Below are 22,692 nucleotides of genomic sequence, written 5' to 3'. Positions count from 1 at the left end.
GTCCATCATGGCGGCTTCAGCTGGCTTCCCCATTGGAGGATGCCACCAGAGAGAAATGCAAAGAGCTGTCTAATACGACTCATTTTCAGAATAAATGCCGTATGCATGCATGGATCTTCCATGACCATGAGTCGTTACCTTATCTGTGAAAGAGTATTGAGTTGCTTAAAAAGCAGTTGATATAATAGTTGATATAATTTGATTCCCAGAGGGTTTTCAGTAAAGTATCTTTCTAAGATCCATAATTTAACCCATGTTTTACAGAAAGACACCAGAAGCATGTAAAGTTCTCAAAGCTAGAGAGAAAGCAGATAGTCAACAAGCAGCTCCATCAGTGGGACCTGCACTGGTTGTTGCAGCCTTTCAACAATAGACCCAAACCCAAATACACAACACTGGTCAGGGATCATTGGAAAGGGCTGCAGTGAAGTTCAGCTAATGAATTACTCAAGAACATGATGAGGAGGACCTGGTGTGGCAGGAGTTCCAAGGGAAAAAGGCTGAGTGTGAATGAGTTTAGTATGAGCCATAGACCAACACAGAGAGAAAGCAGTGTCTCTCTAGATCTGCACCTCTCAACATTGGCTCCTCGTTGAAGTCACCTTGAGCAGCCTGATACAACCCAGCCCTGTTATATCAGAGTCTCTGAAGGGTAGAAGCAATGCATTGGTAGTTTCTAAACTTCCCAGGTGATTCCAAAGTGTAGCCAAGGTCAAGAACATTTGCCCTAAAATGCCTCATTAAAAAGAGCCCAGAACCTGGAAAAGGGTGGCTCCTTCAAAATTCAAGGTTCGGCACTCTCGCAGAACACTACGCCACACTCGACTTTCAGGTGTGAAATGGGATGAGAATGCATTCCATTACAACAGAGTGACTGGATGAGAAGAGACTTTCGAAAGCATGATGGCTCCTATCAGGTACTTGCAGTCTGGTCCTGTGGAAAAGGGCATACGCATCTTCTTAGTGGAATCAGAGGACAAAATTGAAACAATGGAGTGAATTTCCCAAGAAGCACAACGTCTGAACGCAGAAAAGGATTTCCGAAGCCTAAGAGCAGCGTGGCAGTGAGAGTCTGCCTTGTGAGGTCAGGAGCTCCTTCACCTCCGGGGTGCTCCAGCAGAGACTGACTGTCCATGTCCAGACAGGATTTATTGTGGAGCAAAACCCCAAAGCTGGCGGTGCCTCAGAGTCACTAGGCTTGGGAACTAGAGGGGGCTTTGAAAAATGCAGATTGCCAGGCCCTATCCAACGCTCTTGAATCGGAACTTTACGAGTGAGACTTAGGAATCTGTTTTTTAAGTACTTCTTGGGGTGATCATGATGAGTACCTCTTCTGCAACAACCAACCCTGCAGTGCCTCTGACAGTCCTTACAGTCTATGATTCCTTGGTTTGCATGTCATAGACTGGTTATTACTCTTGCTTCTTTAGTGTACAAGCAGTGCATGAAGGAATATATGAATGAATGAATGAGTAGGTGAGTGTGTGAGTGGCAGGCTTTGTCCATGGGGGACTTGTACTCTCAAAGGAGGAGGCAGGCACATAGGGCACAGAGGGCCGGGTCCTCTCGCAGGTGTGGGTGTCACATCCAGGGTGGGCATGGAGCGTCGCTGCCAGTTCTGTCCCTGAGGACACACATGGGCCATCATTGCCTATGCAGAACAGGCAATCCTCTGGCTGAATCTATTCAGTGAGAAGAATGGGTCACAGGAAAGTTTATTAAGAAAGGATTCACCCTGGCTACCGAATGACAAACTGCACGTGTGTGTGTTCAGTGCATGTATGTGTACCCACGCCTTTCCTCTATTGCCGTGATACAGGAAGCACAGGTTGGCTCCTGTCGATGAGGATGGGTAAGATCCGAATTTCAGGTGACACCCCTGTTGTGAGGGTGTGTTCAGCTGTAGGTGTGGGCCTTGTTGAACCACATTTCCTTCTGGGTGAAATGTGGATGACATCTCCCATGCAGGGTGTTACGCAAATGGCACAGTGTCTGGAAAGGACTTAGTATACTGCACTGCACAGAGAAAGCGGGGAAGCTGATCATTTTTAAAAAATAAACTTTTTATCTGGAAATAATTATTTGGAAATAATCCCAGAGAAAAGTTGCCAAGACAGCAGTGTTTGTATATGGTCTGCACCCATCCACTTCCCATTAACATCTTATGTCACCATAGGAGAGTCGGCAAAACTAAGAAAACAACGTTGGTACGTTATGTTAACTAAAGTGTAGATTTATTCCATGATAATATTTTCAATGATTATCATTAATGGAAAGAGATCTAAAGTGTAATATGCACCAAAAGTTCCCCAGAATTTGGTACATAAGTGATCTAGTGAGTGTGACTTTCCCTTCGCAGTCCTGCATGAGACTGCAATATACTTCCATCAACAGTGGGGAAATTACAGGGCAGAGAAAGTCTCAGGAAGTTTTCCGGAATTGTTAGGCTGAAGCTCAGTTCAGCAAACACACCTGCCCCTTTCCAAATGTCACCTTCTCCTGAGTAAACACATCTGAGAAGGAGGTCGCCCAAGGCCTGCTTCTTGCTGGCAAAGCCACATTACTGCTTTCTTCAAAAACAAAGAAACTGGTTTGGTGAGTTCTAATAACTTCAGGAGTTCTTTTCCTTGTGAAGGCAAGAACAGTTTACTCAGCTGTTCAAATGAGTTCAGAGAGAGCCACTTAACAACCTTTGGCATGCAGTCAGGACTCCTAAATGCCAGCCCTGAGGTGACAGGCAGAGGCTGAGTGCAAGGTGACCAGCTGGGTTCTCCGAGATGGATGGAAGGCCTGCTTTGCTACAGAGTGCCTTGGTAGATTCTGCAGGGTACAAAACTCCACTTACGAGCCAGCTGGGAGCTGGAAGACAGCAAACAGTCAGTCGTACAAAGGGGCGCTCAGAATTGGCTATGGGGTGCACACAGTTTTCATGGAGGATCAGCTGCACATTTTAGGAGAAACTTTGGCCAGAGTCACATGGAAAGCATGCAGGATACTGGCCGGGAGGACCAGACTGACTGAATGTTGAGATATCACTGGGCGGCCAGGGCTCTGTGGGACAGCGGGGAAGGAGAGGGGAGGCCACCTAGAGTTTTGAACACAGTCAGCTCAGAGGATGGTCATGAAAATGGGAGGGAAATCAAGCTAGGAAGAAAGAAGCATACAAGTACAATAAGGGAAGATGAGCTTGCTTTGGGAACGATAATTTTGAGGCCCCATGATAAAGTGCTCCAGACAGTTGGAAATGTGGGTCCCAGGCTTGGGAAGGAAATGAGGCAGAAAGGTGTAGGTTTGGAAGTTATCCACAAGAAGAATCAGATCTTCAAGGAAGAGAACATTGAGAGGAAAAGAGAGCCGAGGGCAGAATCTTCTCGACTATACCTTTATCAACTATTTATGGAAAGCAGCTTGCTTTCCATAAATGTAGATCATGGCAGCATAAAAACCAGTAAAAGAAACAGAAGAGGCCACCAGAGGTTTGAAAAAAAAAAAAAAACACATAGGGGTGGAGGGTCCAGAAGACAGCAGGTCTTGGAGAATGGCAGCCAGGAGGGCAAGGATGGTTTGAGGAAGGTAGTTCTTGGTGTACAGGAGCAGACTTCAGGCAGGAGGAAGTCCTGCAGGGGTAAGAGATGTGAGAAGGGCGTCCTGAGGGATTGGAGAGCCCTCCAGGGCAGAGAGGGGGCTCTTTCCAGGATGGGACACTCTCACAAGCTGCTGTCAGGAGTTTCACAGGGGAGCAGCATTGTGTTGCTTTGACGCCAGTGGCTGAAGTGCAGATGACTGAGCAGGTCAGAAAATTGTTTCACTGCCCAGAAAAATGGAGCATCTTTATAGAAGCACTAGTGAGCCATCATAGAACAAAAATGAATTAAATACTTTTCTTATCATTCTACCAGCTCTCTGAAGCTTCAAGTGTTTGTGCTAGGTATCATTAAAATAAAAATCATAAGGGTTCCTTAAAAAACTAAGCACAGAATTACAATAGGATCCAGCAGTTCCCCTCCTCAGCATGTGCCCCAAAGAACTGAAAGCAGGGACTCCAGCAGACGCTTGTACATCAGTGTTCATAGCACCTTTATCTACAGTAGCCAAAAGGAAGAGGTAACCCAAATGTCCATTGACATGAGTGGCTAAACAAAATGTATGATGGAATATCCTTTTATTTATTTATATTTTTATTAGTTTTTTAGAGACAAAATCTCACTCTGTTGCCCAGGCTGGAGTGCAGTGGTATGATTATAGATCACTGCAGCCTTGAACTTCTGGCTTCAAGCAATCCCCCCACCTCAGCTTTTCAGAGTGCTAGGATTATAGGCATGAGCCATCACACTTGGCCTTGTTTCCTTTTTAAGCATGAGTAAAATTGCATGTTTGTTTGCTGTTTTGTTTTGTTTTGAGATGGAGTTTCCCTCTGTTGCCCAGGATGGAGTGCAGCGGCGTGATCTTGGCTCACTGTAACCTAAGCCTCCCAGGTTCAAGCAATTCTCCTGCCTCAGCCTCCTGAGTAGCTGGGATTACAGGTGTGCACCACCACACCCAGCTAATTTTTGTAGTTTTAGTAGAGAAGGGGTTTCGCCATGTTGGCCAGGCTGGTCTTGAACTCCTGACCTCAAGTGATCTGCCCGCCTTGGCCTCCCGAAGTGTTGGGATTACAGGCGTTGAGCCACCACGCCTGGCCAGATTTCATGTGCTTAAGCATAGCTTGGAACTAGTTTTTCTTGGATTTTCTGCCTTATTCATGACTATAGCTCACAGTGCTTTGAGAGCAAGCTGTTTCCCTAAGACAAATGAAACTCTTTTTCCAATTGCCAGAATTTGCAGGTGGGTTTCTACTAGAAGACACTTGAGAGAAAGCACTCTCCAGGCCACTGACGAGTCTGACACGGCTCTTCTCTTCTGCTGTATTTTAGTATGTGCCCTGTTGGCAACAGGAGTGACACCGGGGCTCACCTGGGTGCTATCAAACCTGCCCGTGACTGGGTTGTCACTTTTGATCCTCTTTTTCAACTCGACCTGGTGGTAAACCTCAGGAAGGCAAGAAAGAAGCCATAGTTTTGAGCAACCTAAGAGTGTAATTGACAGACTTGAGGGTGGCTGAGAATGGGAGGGCTTCTGTCTTCTGTGTTTCGCGTGCGGCGTCCCCGGCCCATGGAAGATGCCTCTCGCACAAATGTCGTCTTGACAAGTAGGCATGTGAATTAATGCTAAGATTAATGGGACTTTACTGAAAAATCTGCATATATCACATGTGGCTGATACATATGTCATACACAATATATTAGGTCGGGTGCAGTGGCTCACGCCTATAATCCCAGCACTTTAGGAGGCCGAGGTGGGTGGATCACCTGAGGTCAAGAGTTCGAGATCAGCCTGGCCAACATGATGAAACCCCATCTGTACTAAAAATACAAAAATTAGTTGGGTGTGGTGGCACGCGCCTGTAATCCCAGCCACTCGGGAGGCAGAGGCAGGAGAATCACTTGAACCCGGGAGGCAGAGGTTGCAGTGAGCCAAGATCGCGCCACTGCACTCCAGCCTGGGTGACAGAGCGAGACTCTTGTCTCAAAAAAAAAAAAAAAACTATATGTATATATATACACACACACACACACACACACACACAGACACAGACACACACACACACTGTGACTTCGGCTAATTTGTTTGCTTTTGGAACCCAGCCACCCTCCCCACCCCATATATTAATGTAGGGTCCGTCTGTTCCCACTTACTCAGTTCACACTATGCTTTTCGCTTACACAGACACACAAGCATACATAATTTCATACTTTTTTTCCATTTAGAATCCTAGACACTACAGGGAGTAGTGAGGACAATGATGTGGTGTTGGTGTTGCAAGTGAAGACTAAGAGGCTTCAAAAAAAGATCCGTTTTCGGGGTTGAGTGAGCATCTAGAGATAGAGCCAGGGGACAAAAATGAGCCGTTGAGCTCCACGCTGCACTGCTGGCGTGTGTACTCTGAGGAGACGGTTCTTCGTATTGTGGCAAGGAGAGAAGGGGAGAGCTGGGTGATGAGTAAACACGCTTGGGTTTACGTTGGGCCCTCGGGATATGCAGCGTGCCAGTCACTGCCCTCTTTCATGGTTAAGGAATCTCCCCGGGCACTTCACCACAGCCTGGCCAAATGTTACTGCTTTCCGGAAAACACACCCTGTCAGAGGGAGCCCACGCCCTGGGGCTCATGATGCTTTAGAGGAGAGTTGGGAGATGTTATTGCCACCAAGGTCACCAGCACACTGTGAACTGTTTCTCTGATGTTCTAAATGGGCTTTATGTTGACCCTGCAGTTGGGGAGGTGAGTAAGAGGGCTAAGTATTGATTGATCGTGACTGGCTTTGCCCCTGCCTGCGACGACAGCCTGCACGAGTGTTTCTTGGCAGTCAGAGACAAAACTCGTACAGGCTGTCCTTCCGCCTCCTCTTAGGGAGATGGTGGGCAAAACACTCACAGTCCACCCTTGGAGACAACCTTGCTGTTGGCCAGCGGCCCGCCCACAGTTGGTCATTTTCATGTCCTTTTCTTCTTCCTTGCCGTCAGTCAGTCTGCTGCTGAATGACTGACCAGCTCACATTGTGGTGAATGAAGTTTGGATATGAGGTCAGGAAGACCTGAAAATTCATGAAGTGTGTGAGTATGTGCTGAGTCCTTTGCTGAGGTGATGTGTCGTGGCTCCTGGGAGTAAGTTCATCACATTGCACAGGTCAGAATGGAGCGTCCCCGCAGCTTCTTAGCAGACTTTACATGGTTTTCCTAAGTGAAATTGTCAAAAGAATTTTCATCTTTGTTGCTGTGTGGTAATTACGCAGGCAACAAATATGTGGCCCTGCCTTGCGGACAAGGACCCCTTTCTTGTGAGGTTAACATCCGGAGGACGTGGTGGAAGGATTAGAATTCCTTTTCATGTTCTTGATAGTCCAGTGACCTTTTAGCTGTTCATAATAGAAGGAACACTTTGGCTTTATAGATTTGGAGGTAGTGACATGTAGAGGAAGTAACACCATGAGGATATTTCTAGATGGGCAGCAGGAATTTGGATGTTGCCCCCAGTCCCTGGGGCTGTGTCCTGTGTATTTGGAACCAAGCAGGGCTGGGACTTGCTATGTGACCTGAGGTGGGGACAGAACGAGACGAGAAAGACAGATGTGTTGTACTGTTTGCAGTGACTTCAGAGGCCCCCAGCCTGTACTCACCACATCACGTAACCTGACCCCTTTACAATTAGACATCTGCATCGTCCCAGCCGCACAGGGGTCTGATGGTGTCAACCCAGAGCCGTCTCTCCCATGAAAGATGCTGGGGACTTAGAGAGAGATGGATGTGGGAAGGAAGGTTCTTTCGAGTTTGGAGTTTTAACATCAGTAGATAATAAATAGTTGGCAAAAGAACAGAGAAAGTGAAATAGATGACATTTGGCTTCCATCTCAGTCCCCACTGCCCTCACCCAGCATCCTCTTCCCAGCCCTTCATTTCTCTTGAATAGGGGTGTCTATGAGACAGAGGGTGTTGCTTATTACTAATGGAAGCCAGAAGCCTCCCCATTTCTTCCCCCGAAATCCAGACTCTCACTAGAATATCTAAATGATGTCCTCTGAACTTCAGTCCTTTGTTTCTGTATGTTCTCAAATGGCAGATCCATTCAAAAAATTCTGGGGCCAATTATTTAAGTTCCAGATAACAAGGCCAGGCACTGTGGCTCATACCTATAACCCCAGCTGAGAGGCTGAGGCAGGTGGATCACTTGAGTCCAGGAATTCAAGGCCAGCTTCGACAAAATAGACCCCATCTTTACAAAAAAAAAATAAGCTGGCATGATGGTGCACACCTCTAAGTGGCTACTCAGGAGGCTGAGGGAGGGAGATGGCTTGAGACCAGGAATTTGAGGCTGCAGCAAGCTGTGATGATACCACCACGCTCCACCCTGGGTGACAAAGCAAGACCCCATATCTTAAAAAAAAAAAAAAAAAATTAAAATGGAGGAAGAGGATTTGGTGTTGGAAGTAAGATCCGAAAATCTGGAACATCTTACGTTTGAGATACAAGATGTGGGGTCATTCGCATGGAGCATTCTGGATGGTCTAAGAAATGCATTACCTGCATCAGCCGTGGTTTGGCATCATGAACTGATATTTCATCATGAACTCCTATTTGCCATGGGGCAAATAGGAGGGCTTGTATAGGAAGAAGTAGAGGGTGAAAAGCGAGGACCACCAAAGGGCTCCCAAAACACACAGAGAGCTTGGGAGCAGCCTGAAGAGGTGGCCACGAGAATTGAACGGTTGGCCTGAAGAGAAATGAGGGAGTCTGGAGAGGAAAGCGTCCCCTAGCGGATGAGCTTGGAGGGCCATGCAGTGGGGCTGACCAGCCCGGAAAGCCCGAATATAGGAGGAGGGGAGATGGGCTCTGGTGGCTCAGAGGCTAATGGCCATCTTCCCAGAACCTTTTTAGGAGAGCGGTGGGGAGAGATGTGTTTAATCAGCAGACGAGCAGTGCCAATGAAGGCAGCTAAGAGAACGCAAAGGACTGAGTATGCTGTGCTGATGGAAGAAAACGGACCAGGTTGAAGACTCCTAGCACACAGGGCAGGAACGAAGACCCAGGAAGGAGCTGGGGAGCCTGGGGGTGCTCTCTTTTCTTTCATTTTAGAGAAACTTCATTATCTAAAAGCTTTGGGTGCCCTCAGTCTCCCCTGTGATGTAATTTGCTCTATATGCTTAGTTGGAACCAGTAGAATAAATAATGCTGTTGATTGCCTGGATTGTGAAGCCAGGAGCAACCTGTTTCTACACACGATGACTTTTGTATCTTCTGGGTTTGCTTAATTAAGCGTGTGCATCCTCCTTGCCCTCTTCTGTTCATCAGAAGATCCTTGATGAATCAGAGATTGAGTCAACAGGAAGGCTCTCAGTGTCCCAGTGGAAGCCTTTTCTCGCGTTGCCAGAAGGTTCTTAGCTACCACATCTGTGGGGTGTGTATTAGTCAGGGTTCTCCAGAGGGACACAACTAATAGGATAGATGTATATATAAAGGGGAGTTTATGAAGGAGTATTGACTCACACGTTCACAAGGTGAGGTCCCACCGTAAGCCGTCTGCAGGCTGAGGAGCAAGGAAGCCAGTCCAAGTCCCAAAGCTGAAGAACTTGGAGTCTGATGTTCGAGGGCAGGAAGCATCCAGCATGGGAGAAAGATGTAGCTGGGCGGCTAGGCCCGTCTAGTCTTTCCACATTCTTCTGCCTACTTTTATTCTGGCCACGCTGGCACCTGATCAGGTTGTGCCCACCCAGATTGAGGGTGGGTCTGCCTATCCCACTCCACTGACTCAAATGTTAATCTCCTTTGGCAACACCCTCAAAGGCACACCCAGGATCAATACTTTACGTCCTTCAATCCAATCAAGTTGACACTCGATATTAACCAGCATAAGGTGTATGTAGATCCTGGGTCCCTCCTGACTTCAGTTACCAGCTATTTTTTTCCACTTTGAGGATTTCTCACTTCCTATTAGAAGCCTGGTGCCGGGTTTTTGTTGTTGTTTTTAATTCGTTCCTTTCATGTAAGTTGGCTTCTGGTTTTCCTGGACAGTTGGTTTAAAGATAATTGCCAGGTTGATGTTTTAATTGTCTCTGGGAAATTCCTTTCTCACTGATGGGAAAGTCTGCAGCTATGCACTGGCATAACGGTTAGGTGTGTGGCCTGGGAAACCAGAGCTAGCTCCTGTGTGAGTTCACACCTCGTGATGACAGATATCAGACAAGTTCATGGTTGCTTTATTGCTTCTGTCTCCTTCACTGTAAAATGAGGGTGATAGTGGTACCTGCCGCAGAGGGTTTCTATGAGGACTAAAAGGGCTCATGCCTGTAATGAACTCTGCATGGTGTCCGGTGCATGGACAGTACTTAATACTCGCTACCATCCATGTTTTTATATTTCTCTCTGCGTTGATCAGTGAGCCATTGGAAGGGTATACATGTACCCCAAACCTCACTGAAAGTGCCCACAGCTTTGCTGTCTAGCACCCAACGTGTCTGGGGGGCCATGGCCCTCCCCTCCATGCCTGTCTGTTCCTGGGCCACCCACCCTACCCTATTCTATGGCATTTGCGTCACTCCCACCTTCAGGTACCATCTCCTGTCCTTTCTCAGTTATGCATTTCTCTTCCCAAGGGCTATGGACAGCTATTGGTCTGCTTCAGGCAAGCACTCTTAGAAGCAGAAACCTTGCTTTGGGGCTGAGTCTTGCTTCCTGCAGGTGTCTAGCGGTACCCATCTCTAGGATAGAATCTGTTTACAAGCCACTTACTGCACATGATCTCTGTGCTGACCTAATGATGCTAAAATCACCCAAGTGTGGATGGAAAAAATTAATATAAAATCAAACTCCAGTGTGCAGATGGGTAGAGTAAAATAATTAAACCAAATTAAAAGGATCGGAAATTGGTTCTCTCTTGTCTCTTTCAAATCGTAAGTGGAATTCTTCGCAGGATGACTGGGGTAATTTCCAAGTCTCCCTCCAACGGTAACATTCCGTGACTCCATAAGAAGTTCAGGAGAGGTCCAGGAGATGTCCGGGGAGGGGTGATTAGAAAGAAAGCAGTAGGCTGATATTTGTAACCCAGGGCTGGGCCTCTTCTGGTCATGTCACTACTAACGCTTTGCATTTTCAACCCTTTGCTTTTGCTCTCAGGGAAGGCCGCTCGAATGCGCAAATCAGAGATTACCAAAGAATCGGCGATGTCATGCTGAAGAACATTCAGGGCATGAAGGTGAGCTGGTTGAGATTTGGGTGGAGCAAATTCACCGAGGAAAATCGAGCGGGGCTGCTGTGGGTGTAGGCTATAAGCCATTTCCATCAGCGTGCATCTCCTGATTTAACTGTCTACACCAAGCTTGTCCAACCCACCACCAACCAGCCGCGTACAGCCCAGGACGGCTTTGAATGTGGCCCAACACAAATTCATAAACTTTCTTAAAACATTATGAGATTTTTTTTTTTTGGTGATTTTTGGGTTTTTTTGTTCTGTTTTGTTTTGTTTAGCTCATCAGCTATCGTTAGTGTTAGTGTATTTTATGTGTGACCTAAGACAGTTATTCTTCTTCCAATGTGGTCCCGGGAAGCCAAAAGATCGGACACCCTGGTCTAATCTAAGGCACAGCAGGAAGATGACTGTTTGGCAAACCCTTCTCCAGCCTTTCTAGATACTTTTATTTCAAAGCAGGAATGAAAATCCAATCACTTTAGTGAAAGCATCTTTAGTAGGTGTTTTGTTTGGAAAGTTTTGCGTTGTACCCAAAAGAACAAGTGTTCTCTGGGAATGGATGATTCAAAACCTCAAAAAAAAAAAAAAAAAAAAAAAAAAGGCATAGACAAACATTGTCTGAACATTACATTTTCAGCCAGTTGTTTTGGTTTCTTCTAATAACCATGACACAAATGTTAGATTCAGAGCTATGTAGGTGTTTTAGTAAATTCTATGACTTTAAATCAGTGTACGAGGCAAATATGGTTTTTTTTTGTTGTTGTTGTTGGTTGGTTTTGTTGTTGTTGTTGTTGTTTTTGAGACGGAGTTTCACTCTTGTCGCCCAGGCTGGAGTGCAATGGCGCAATCTCGGCTCACTGCAGCCTCTGCCTCCCAGGTTCAAGCGATTCTCCTGCCTCAGCTTCCCAAGTAGCACCTGGGACTACAGGTGCGTGCCACCACACCCAGCTAATTTTTGTGTTTTTAGTAGAGACGGGGTTTCTTCATGTTAGCCAGGCTGGTCTCAAACTCCTGACCTCGGGTGATCCACCTACCTCAGCCTCCCAAAGTGCTGGGATTATAGGCATGAGCCATCACGCCTGGTCGCAAATATGTTTTTAATCATCCAGCAATATCTACAATGAATGACATAAAAGTGAAAGTATATCCAAAGAAGTCAATAAACATTAAACTAATACTCTACCATATTCAAAAAAATCTGCCCCATCTCTTATATCAGAAATTTTCCTTTTTTTGTTTTCATTTGACTCCATTAACAATTCTTTTAACATACAATGTTTTAATCCACACAGCATGTCTTTTGAATACACCTGTACTCACATTTTAAAGCAATCTTCCTGAATCTCAACTGCCCAGAGTCTGTATGACAACCTTGAAAACTAACAACTGCCCCGAGAAGCTAGCAACCCCCTAAAGAAGGTGCTCATACTGCCCCCATTTTAGTCCATCCACCCACCCATCCATCCACCCAGTGCTAACTGAGCACCTACTATACACAGGACACTCATAGAATGAAATTACCGTTAGGGTTTGTCTTAACTCCCATGAACCTAGCTAAGTGGGTTGGCGTTTAGTTTTTCCCATTAAAATAATATATCTCAGCGGGGTGTGGTGGCTCATGCCTGTGATCCTAGCAATTTAGGAGGCTAAGGTGGGAGGATTGCTTGGGCCCACAAGTTTGAGATCAGCCTAGACAACATGCCAAGACTTTGTCTCTACGAAAAATAAAAAACATTAGCCAGGAGTGATGGTAAGTGCTTGTAGTTCCAGCTACTCAGGGGGCTGAGGGGAGAGGATCACTTGTGAGCCCAGCAGGTTGAGGCTGCAGTGAGCCATGATGGCACCACCGCACTCGAGCCTGGGCAACAGAGCGAGACCCTATCTTAAAAATAAACAATAAATAAACAAAGATGAATCTCATGAGAGAGAGACAAGGGGAGGAGGGTCGGGGGGTGGCACAGAAAAGATAGGATCAAATGCCACTCAAGAGATTTCCTGTCAATCTCTTTCTCTTAACAAAGACCACAATAACACTGACTGAATCCTGAGGTATTATTTGTTTTTTCACTGTGTTCAAACAGCAACCCTTTGCAATTTGGGGCAATACCAGAGAGAGGCCGTGGGAGTGATCAGGGTTGCAGAATCCTATGCGAAAAAGAAAAGCAAGAATTCCCTAAGATGTTCCACAGCCACAGTATTTTGAATGGCATGAGCTACGGCTGAGGACAACATTCAGACGGAAGGACAACAGACATCTTTTCCACTTTCCATGGGAGTTTCTGAAGTTAATGTATTTTATCTTTCAGAGCAATTTTAGCTTTACAGAAAACTTGAGCAGAAAGTACAGAGTTCTCATATTCTTCGCTCCACCCCCAAACACACAGTTTCCCCAGCTATTAGCCTTTTGCATTGGCTTGGTGCACTTGTGGAAACTGATGAACCAATATTGACAAGGTTGACCATTAGGGCTCTCTCGGTGGTGTACATTCTGTGGGTGTTGACAAATATATAATGACAGGGATCCACAGAACAGTTTCCCTGCCCTAAAACTCCTCTGGGCTCCACTTATTCATCCCCCTTAGATGCCCCCCAAATCCCTGGCAACCACTGATATTTTACCATCTCCATAGTTTTGCCTTCCAGATGTCACATAGCTGGGATCAGACAGGATGTAGTCACTGCAGACCAGCTTCATTCGGTTCTCAGAAACGTCCTTTTTCCTCTCTTATGTAACATGACGCTGTTTCTGTTGTTCTCTTCCATCTTTTCCCTCTTTTCACATGCTCTGTACTTTTTCTCGTGCTATTCTGGTTTCTCAGCTTTTCTCCCCGTGTTCCTCAATCTGAGATCACAGCTCCCCAGGGGGGCGCCCTCTTCAAGGAGGCTTGGACTGTGGTGTGGGCCTTTGGGGATAGCAGCAGAGAGCTGCCAGGCTCTTCCCTACCTGCGGAGATAGTCCACAGCGTGGTGCTGTTCAGCAGGTGTCCTTCGTGGCTTCTCCAGGTTATGTGCCAACTCCCACCACTGCTTTCCCGCCGAGGCTGACATCCCACCTTCCCCTCCGCTAACCCAGCGCAGAAGACCACCTAAAAATACACCTGATTTCCGCGCCTGGCATTATTTCTCCTCGGTCTGGGGAGCTGGCATTTCTGCATTCAGCCAGCTTCCTCTGTTGTGCTGGCATCTCAGGAGTGTGCTGATGCCACGAGCGTTTATAGCATGGAGCTCTGTGCAAGCAAAATAAAAATAGATGGAGAGGCTGTGAGAGCCACTGGCAGCCTTTTTGAGAAGTTAGTTGTGGGTTTTTTTAAATTGCTGTTTTTATTGTTTTAAAGAATTTCTATAAAGCATGGAGGGGCACAGCCGAAGTTTCCAGAAATGTGAGAAGCCCAGGCCAGCGCTGTTGTCCAAATGCTTAGAGTGTTCTCGAGCCTGTAGTGTCTTTCCCACTCCACTCCCACCCCCGACCTGTGCACTCACCTGCTGTCATCAGTCTCAGCCTGATCAGCTCTTCCCAGCCTCTGCACACATGAGTGAGGTCACATGACCAAGGGAGGGTAGTCCAGGGTCTTTAACCACCTCCAGAGAATCAGAGACACCCAAATCAGGATCTCCAGCCCACGCTGTGAACCTCCACCTGCACACATCCATCCAGACACACAAAAGCACTTGGAAATCAATGCAAAGAAAGGGCCTTTCATCCTGACCTTTACCTGCTTTGCAAGTGGGGACCTTCATTCCTTCCTATATCGCCTATCGCTCCACGCTTCTACCACCTGTACCTCCTTCTCACACTTCTACCACTTTGCTCCTCCTGGCTCTCTGTTTTCTTCCTGCTAGGCGACCGGGCCAGCTTCCCAATGAGTCCCCTCCCACCAACCCAGCCTCCCAACCCACTACTTATATGATGGCTGGAGTTGCTGTTTATACAACACAAAACTGACTGCGCAAAGCCCTCCTGGTTCTCTGTGGTTTGGAGAATGCATTCCAAACTCTAGACCTAATGAAGAAAGCCTCTACTCTAGTCCTAGGCCATCTTTCCAGACCCTGCTCCCAACCCTTCACCTTCTACCCTGCCTTCCGGCCACCGCCAACTCGTGTGTTCTCCCAAGACCCCTGCCTTGGCCTGGGTATGTGCATTGCTTCGTTTGCTCTTTAGTATGTACAGGGAAGACCTTTGGACACCCACTGCATATGGCAGGCCCCAAGGATGTGACAACTTGCCAGGATGTTACAACATGATGATGCCCTCTCTCAAAATCAAATAGGGGACCACAGGTGTGATAGCATTGCACAGAGCGACACACACATGCACGCACATGCATACACACACAAGAGCGTGTATAACTGGTGCCATCTGAATAAGCTCTGTGGGGGGTACCAATGTCAATTTCCTGGTGTTGATACTATACTCTAGTTTTGCAGGATGTCACCATTGAGGGAGGCTGAGTGAGGAGTGCACAGTCCCTCCCTGTATATTTCTTTGCAACTTCCTATGAATGTCTATGTCAAAATAGAAAGTCATGAAATCAACCCAGCAGGCAGGCTGTGTGATAAAGGCTGATGTGGACAGACACAGCAGTGAGTGCAGGAGGATGCAGGAGTACAGAGCAGGGCAGGCCCTGGAGTAACCCCGAGGGATGGGGGGGGTCCTCAGCAGTGGGCATTGTGGGCAGAGGCTCTGGGTGCAAGAGCATGGTGTATTTGAGTGCAAGGTGGTCAGTGGGTGGCTCGGGGTGAGTGGCAAGCATCAGTGCCAGAGAGGTCAGAGGGATTCCGGCCTAAGAGGAGTCTGTTGAGTGGCATTGCGGAAAGTTCATTCAGGGGGCTCAACTCACAGTGAAGTGGAAGGGGCTGGAGACCACGCAGCAGTGGACGATGCCAGACCGGAATGAGAACAGTGACCATGGGAAAGAAGACAAAAGCAGGTCCCACATTTTCTGGAGGACAAATTGATAGGACTTGGGGATGGGTTCAGACAAGGAAACAATGTGGAGTATACCCCAGGTTTTAATGTCCTGAGTACCTGGCTGGTGGTGGTGTACCCATTCTGAAGTTAGAGAATAAACACGGGGGCCCCGGGTGAGGCAGCAGGAAGTGGGTGTCTGGACAGCCTATGTTTCCAGCTCTTTCCGGGGCATGGGTGTGGAGAAGCCACTGAGGTTAGGCCATAGCCGGGATGAGAAATCTGGGTCTGGTGCTGCGTTTTCCTCTCTGACTTGGGCTACTCGCCTGTGCCAGATACTACCATGGGCTTTTCTATAAAAACAAGTCAATTACAAAAACTTTCATCATTTTGTGCCTTTTATATCTATAGACAGACATGTATACAAATATACACCCACATACATGATAGAAAAATCTAGATTTTGGGCCGGGTGTGGTGCCTCATGCCTGTACTCCCAGCACTTCGGGAGGCCAAGGTGGGAGGATCACTTGAAGCCAGGAGTTTGAGACCACCAGCCTGGGCAACATAGTGAGACCCTGTCTCTCTAAATAAATAAATATTTATTTATTTATTTATTTATTTTAATTAGCTGGGCATGGTGGCTCAAGCCTATATAGTCCCAGCCACCCAAGGCTGAGGCAAGAGGATCCCTTGAGCCCAGGAGTTTGAGGCTGCAGTGAACTGAGATTGTGCCACTGCACTCCAGCTTGGGCAACAGAGCAAGACCCTGTCACACAAAATAAAAATTTAGATTTGGGAGTTACCAGCACATAGAGAGCAAGCCCACTCTAGGAGGTGATTATCAAGTGAGACTTGAAGAAAGCAACCTCGGCTTTTGTGTCCCGTGGTGTCCCCTGTCCCCTGCTCTCCCCCTATCTGCCTGGCAGTGTCCTTGCCTTGGAATTCCTCCCTCCCACCCAGGTGAATTCATTCCTCCTTTAATGCTCTGTCATCCAAACGCTTACCCTGTCTCCATCCCCACCATGACTCCGGGAGAGTGAGGGCGCTTTCTGACTCGCATCCATCTCCCTGACCTGGCAGAGCAGGGGCTCACATAGCTGCTTAGTTACTGTCTGAGCAAATGGGGCGAGGGAAGCAGGAATGTGGTTTTAAAACTACGTAATGCTTATTGATGGACCCCGGGTGGTTATCTGATGACATTTAGAAGAAAACCACAGCCCCCCTTAAGGAGCTCCTGTTCATATATTTCTCCCCAGTTTTTCCAGGCTCAATTTTAAAGGAACATTTATGCCTCTGATGTTATATCTACAGCTCATATATTTTATGATCCGTGTGTATTTTAAACTGCTCAGTACCTTAATAGGCCTTTTTATTTCATCCTGAGAACTTAAGTGAAATACCAAAGAGTGAACTATGAACAATGTGAAATTTAAGGGAATTAAACAAATCGATGAAATAAAGAGAGTGCAGGTGCGCTTCATTTTCCCAAGTGAAACTGGGCGGAACGCAGGTCCCAGTCAGCTGAACAGGACCCTCCTCCTCTGTTGCCCCCCAAGCACCTGGCGGCTCACCTGTGGAAGCACAGCGAGGCCTTGGAGGCCCTGGAGAATGGGATCAAGAGCTCCCGGCGGCTGGAGAACTTCTGCAGGGACTTCGAGCTGCAGAAAGTGTGTTACCTACCGCTCAACACCTTCCTCCTGCGGCCGCTGCACCGGCTCATGCACTACAAGCAGGTCCTGGAGCGGCTGTGCAAACACCACCCGCCGAGCCACGCCGACTTCAGGGACTGCCGAGGTGAGTGCCGGGAGCCTGTGCCACCTGGTGCCCATGGCACGGTTCAGACCGGGTGCTCCCACACTGAGCCCAGCCAGGGAGAGGCTTCCCAGGGAGAGAGACCAGCCGATGCTGGGTCCCAGGTTTTCATCAGGGCAGGCGCTGCTTTTTATTCCTGATCTGGTGTTTGGTTACATCTTGATTTTTTTCTTTTCTTTTCTTTTCTTTTTGAGATGGAGTCTCGTTCTGTTGCCCAGGCTGGAGTGCAATGACGCAGTCTCGGTTCACTGCAACCTCCACCTCCCGGGTTCAAGCGATTCTCCTGCCTCAGCCTCTGGAGCAGCTAAGATGACAGGCGCACGCTGCCACGCCTGGCTAATTTTTGTATTTTTAGTAGAGACGGGGTTTCACCATATTGGTCAGGCTGGTCTCGAACTCCTGACCTCATGATCCACCACCCACCTTGACCTCCCAGAGTGCTGAGATTACAGGCATGAGCCACCACGCCCAGCCACACCTTGACAGTAAAGAAGGTGCTAATGATCATCGTGACCCCTTTCTTCCTTTCCCTCTTGTGTGCATTTTCTCCTTCCGTCCCCGGGTGGTTTTGTGCAAAGATCCCTAGAGAACTCCGCTTACAGTTAGCCCTCACCCAGGAAGCTTGCTTCTACCCACATGGTTGAAACTCATCCCTCTACCGTGACCACGGAACATAGCTTGTCACAAATCCTGTTGCTCATTGCTGCCGGGCGTTTGTAATGTGCCTGACGCCGTAAGAAGCACCTCTCCTGTATTAACTCTTCCCAAGCCTCAGGCACAGGTGAGTTCGTCTTACCTACGGGGACTACCGAGACTAGAGAGGTTAAGGAACCTGCCCAGAGTCACCCAGCTGGGAGGGAAATAATTTGGAACCTATACCTAGAACCCATGGTCACCACCGTCCTGCCCTTCTATCTCATGGACAGTCCTACCCGTTCACACTTGCTCAGCCCCAGGCCAGGTACCGTGTACCTGATACTGTGCCAATGCTCACACCGTTACTCCTTTAATGACCCCTTTAGATCAATTGCATTATCTATCCCATTTTACAAATAGGGACGCTGAGACTCAGGGGAAGGGACTTGCAGGGTCACTCAGAGGTCAGAGCCCCATTCCAGACCCTGCTTTTCCCACAGGGCCACGCGTGCTCTTCTGAAAGGAAGTTGTTCTGTCTGGTGTCACGTGTGATCTGTGAGTGTCTGCACTTCCTGACCTAGCCTTTAAGCACGCGGAGCTGGCCCTGCGTAGGTGGCTGTCGCACAGGTGGCCTGAATCTGCACACCCACTAGGAGGGCAAGGCCCTCATGTCTTGCCTGAAATGTCAGAAACACCTCCAATTCTTTGGCCAAACGTGTCATCTTTTTAAAAATCCATCTTCTTATATCTTTGCTTAAAACCTGGGTGACAGCTGACTGCCTCAAGCTAAAATTGAAAGTCTTCGTGACCTGGCCTGGCCAGCTCTCACACCCCAGCTGTATTTGGTTAATACACTTTTATAAGGGACATGTATTAACCAAACATCATATGTTCTCACTCATAAATGGGAGCTAAGCTATGAGAATGCAAAGCCATAGGAATGACACAATGGACTTTGGGGACTTGTGGGGAAAGGGTGGGAAGGGGGTGAGGGATAAACCTGTCCTGGGCGTGTGAGGGAGAAGGAACAGTGTGGCCCCTGACCTTACAGGACCTGCCGGAGGGTCTGCAGGCAGGTACCTGGGCAGTGGCGACCCTGCACTAGGGCCGTGAGAGACAAGTGGACGGTGCAGTTGGAGCCGGGGCACTGGGGGGTGTTGGGGGGATCTCGAAGGGAAATGGTGTCTAAGTTCAGAGCTAAAATGTAAATAGGAGTTTTCCTGGGTGAAGGGAGGGTGTGGAGAATAGAGTTAGAAACACCACCAGCTCAGGTTCAGAGGGGAACAGAGACCGGAACATTGTCAAAAGTGTGCAGGGCACAGGAAGAGCCACAAAGTGAGGCTGCAACGAAAGCAGGAGCCACATCCCACTGCACCCCATGGATCCTGCAAAGCCGCAACCTAACAGCAGAAGCTGAACAGGAAGCGTTTTAAGGAGGGAAACAGTGATATCAGGCTTGTTCTAGAAAAATCATTGTTAATATCTAGAATATATGGCGGACTCCTACAAATTAGTTGTTAAAAAAGGCAACCCAATATGTAGACGACAAAGTAATTAAGACAGTGACAGTTCACAGAAGGGGAACACAAGTGCCTCCTGACGTGGTTTGTCGTTGACCATCTGTCTTTAAAACAAACCATGCTGGCCAAGGGTGGTGGCTCACACCTGTAATCCCAGCACTTTGGGAGGCCAAGACGGGAGGATCATTGGAGGCTGGGAATTCAAGAGCAGCCTGGGCAACATAGTGAGAGCCTGTCTCTGCAAAAAATTTTAAAATTACGAGCATGCACCTATAGTCCCAGCTACTCAGGAGGCTCAGGTGGGAGGATCGCTTGAGCCCAGGAGTTGGAGGCTGCATTGAGCTATGATCGCACCACAGCCCAGGCGACAGACCTAGACCCAGTCTCTAAAAACAAAAACCATGCTGCCTCTTGCCTCCACACCTTGGCGCATTCCGTTCCTTCTGCTTAGAGTCCTGGCCACCACCTCCTTGGCCTTTCCTGGCCAGCTCTCTCTCGTCCTTTAAGCCTCAGCTTGTGCCTGGCCCCTGATGTTAAGCTGACCTCCTGTCCGCCTTGTCCTGTCACACGGGCATTGCCTATGTGTTGGCTGAGCCCGGAGGAAAGGACCCAGGGCCTCTCCTGACTCTGAGGACTCCTCAGATCTAGCACCCATGGGGGTGAGAGCAGTGTGTGTGGTTTTGCAGGCACTGTCCATGGTGGACTGATCCAGTTTCATTCTGCTATTTCTGTAAACAGTACCCAATGGAGATAGTCTATCCTTGAGGATTGAGGAAGAAAGTGCTAGCTAGCTTAAAGCATGAGGTGGCAGCACTGTAGGAGCCTAGATTTCCAGAGCTGGAGGGATACTGAGTGCCAAGGGCTGTTCCCAGCACGCCCCTGCCCATGAGCACTGGGGGCCAGGGGGCCATCATTCCATCATTTTCCTCTAAGAACCCCGTCACTCCCCCCAGCCCTGCCACTGAGCACTGGGTGCCAAATAAATGTTTACTGGACCAAACTGGGTGGTAATATCTGAAGATCGAGCGCGGCCTGGGATTTGTCACTATGGCTGAGACCACATTCTCTGATGAGCCTGGGAGAATTTAACTTGCATCCTTGGGGGAAAAAACAAGAAAACTAAATGCTTCACTTCCAACACGGAAATGCTGGGGGAAGCGGTCAAAGAGGTATTTAGTGTTCTGAAGCCTAAAGTTCAGTCAACAAGTATTTCTCGCTTTTCTTGACCTAAGTACCCAAGCTTGTCAGCCGCTGGGGACTTGCGTGCCACCCAAGCTTGTATTAATCAGGCACTAGCTCCTTTTAAATACAGGATGCCCACCAGTATAGGGGAGCTATGCCTCTATTGAAAAATAAAGGCCTGTTGCAGTGGCTCATGCCTGTAATTGCAGCACTTTGGGCAGCCAAGGCATGTCGATCACCTGAGGTCAGGAGTTCGAGACCAGCCTAACCAACATGGTGAAACCTTTTCTCTACTAAAAATACAAAATTAGCCGGGCGTGGTGGCACGCACCTGTAATCCCAGCTACTTGGGAGGATGGGGCAGGACAATCACTTGAACCTGGGAGGCAGAGTTTGCAGTGAGCTGAGATTGTGCCATTGCACTCCAGCCTGGGCAACAAGAGCAAAACTCTGTCTCAAACAAATAATAATAAAAAAATTTAAATTCTGCAGCAATTCTTCGCAACCATCTTGACAAACAGTGTAATTTCCACACAAGGCAGAACTGGGGTGTGGTGGAATGTTAGTTACCTGGAGTGATACTGACACTTCACAATATCAATTACACCTCCTCTCAAAGAGATGCCGACTTTGCTCCAGATTTTTCTGTGGCCTCTTTGTGTTCACTGTGCCTTGTTCTTTCCGAGTAACAGGAGGGAAAAGAAAAGTCTACCCAGGGACACAATTCAAGGCAGTCTTCTTCCCCCCGTGTCTTTCCCCTCTAAGCCAACAAGTCCGTCTCATTGAAGGACAGCCGTATGCCACGTAGCCATGCACGGGTCACTTACTGTTTTAACATGCTAAAAGGAAGCAAATAAATTCAGAAAATGCACTATCAATTTTCGTTATAGAGAAATAACACTGTTTTCGCTCAAAAGATACCTTTGAATACTATGCAAGGACTGGAGTGATTTCCCCGCAGCGCTGAGCTGACAGCTACTCGGGGAAGACCCCACCTGCCTTTCCCACCGCAGACTGTGTGTGTCTTTCCTTCACAGCCGCTTTGGCAGAGATCACGGAGATGGTGGCACAGCTCCACGGTACGATGATCAAGATGGAGAATTTCCAGAAGCTGCACGAACTCAAGAAAGATTTGATTGGCATTGACAATCTCGTGGTCCCAGGAAGGGTAAGCGGCAGTGGCCTCACAATGCACTGCAGAGGGGAGCAGAAAGGAGGCATCGGAGGGACTTACATTGGAACCTGTTGAATAGAGACACTTGCAAGGCAAAATGTCCTCTTTCCATCCACCTGGGAGACAACTGGAAAAACACGACAGTGTCGTTGGTTCGGAATCATCACGTTCGGAGGAGATAAAGCAATCCTCTGACCTCATATTCTGTTTTTCTCTTCACAGGGTGATTCGCTTCTTTACCTTTTCCCCTACCGTATCCCACAGAAGATTTCAGATTGCTTATTTCATTTTTTAAAAATGTGCATAAATGAAAATAGAAAATTTAAAAAAAAAAGAATTAGGTAAATAGTCATAAAGCCAGAAAGTTAGTGCATTAAATTATGCTAGGAATTCCCATGCAGGTATGAAGAGTTTTTTTTAAATTCAATCTTCTATATATAATTTAATTTCAGTTCAAAATTAAAATACCAAATCTTAGCTGGAAAGCAAGTCCAGGAGAGATGCAAGTTCACTGACACTGTCGCCTTCCCCTCCCCAGCCCCTGCCTGAGATGCAGGTCTTCCCACCGAACACGGCTTCCTACACACACTCCTTCCAGGCCAGTGACAATGTGGAGGACAGGGACAAAGCCTGCCTTCTCCACTTCCCTTCCTAGGAAGCCATCATCACCCACGAATCAAAC

The 22,692-nt window shown here is 47.8% G+C and overlaps 1 protein-coding gene across 2 annotated transcripts in view; it reads left to right on the top strand.

Moving 5' to 3' along the window:
* The window catches only part of LOC105477658 (FERM, ARH/RhoGEF and pleckstrin domain protein 1), a 306,384-nt gene that overhangs the window by 270,084 nt on the left and 13,608 nt on the right, over positions 1-22,692 (top strand). For both annotated transcript variants that reach the window (XM_011734259.3, XM_011734252.3), the window contains exons 17-19: positions 10,705-10,783; positions 17,243-17,480; positions 21,874-22,004. In XM_011734259.3, coding sequence (XP_011732561.2) covers positions 10,705-10,783; positions 17,243-17,480; positions 21,874-22,004 — 448 coding nt within the window. The remainder of the gene's footprint in view (positions 1-10,704; positions 10,784-17,242; positions 17,481-21,873; positions 22,005-22,692) is intronic.

Source organism: Macaca nemestrina, chromosome 16 (assembly GCF_043159975.1).
Source record: "Macaca nemestrina isolate mMacNem1 chromosome 16, mMacNem.hap1, whole genome shotgun sequence".
NCBI classification, from domain to species: Eukaryota; Metazoa; Chordata; class Mammalia; order Primates; family Cercopithecidae; genus Macaca; species Macaca nemestrina.
Note: the sequence above shows the minus strand (reverse complement) of the source record. Positions and strands in the feature narration are given on the sequence as shown.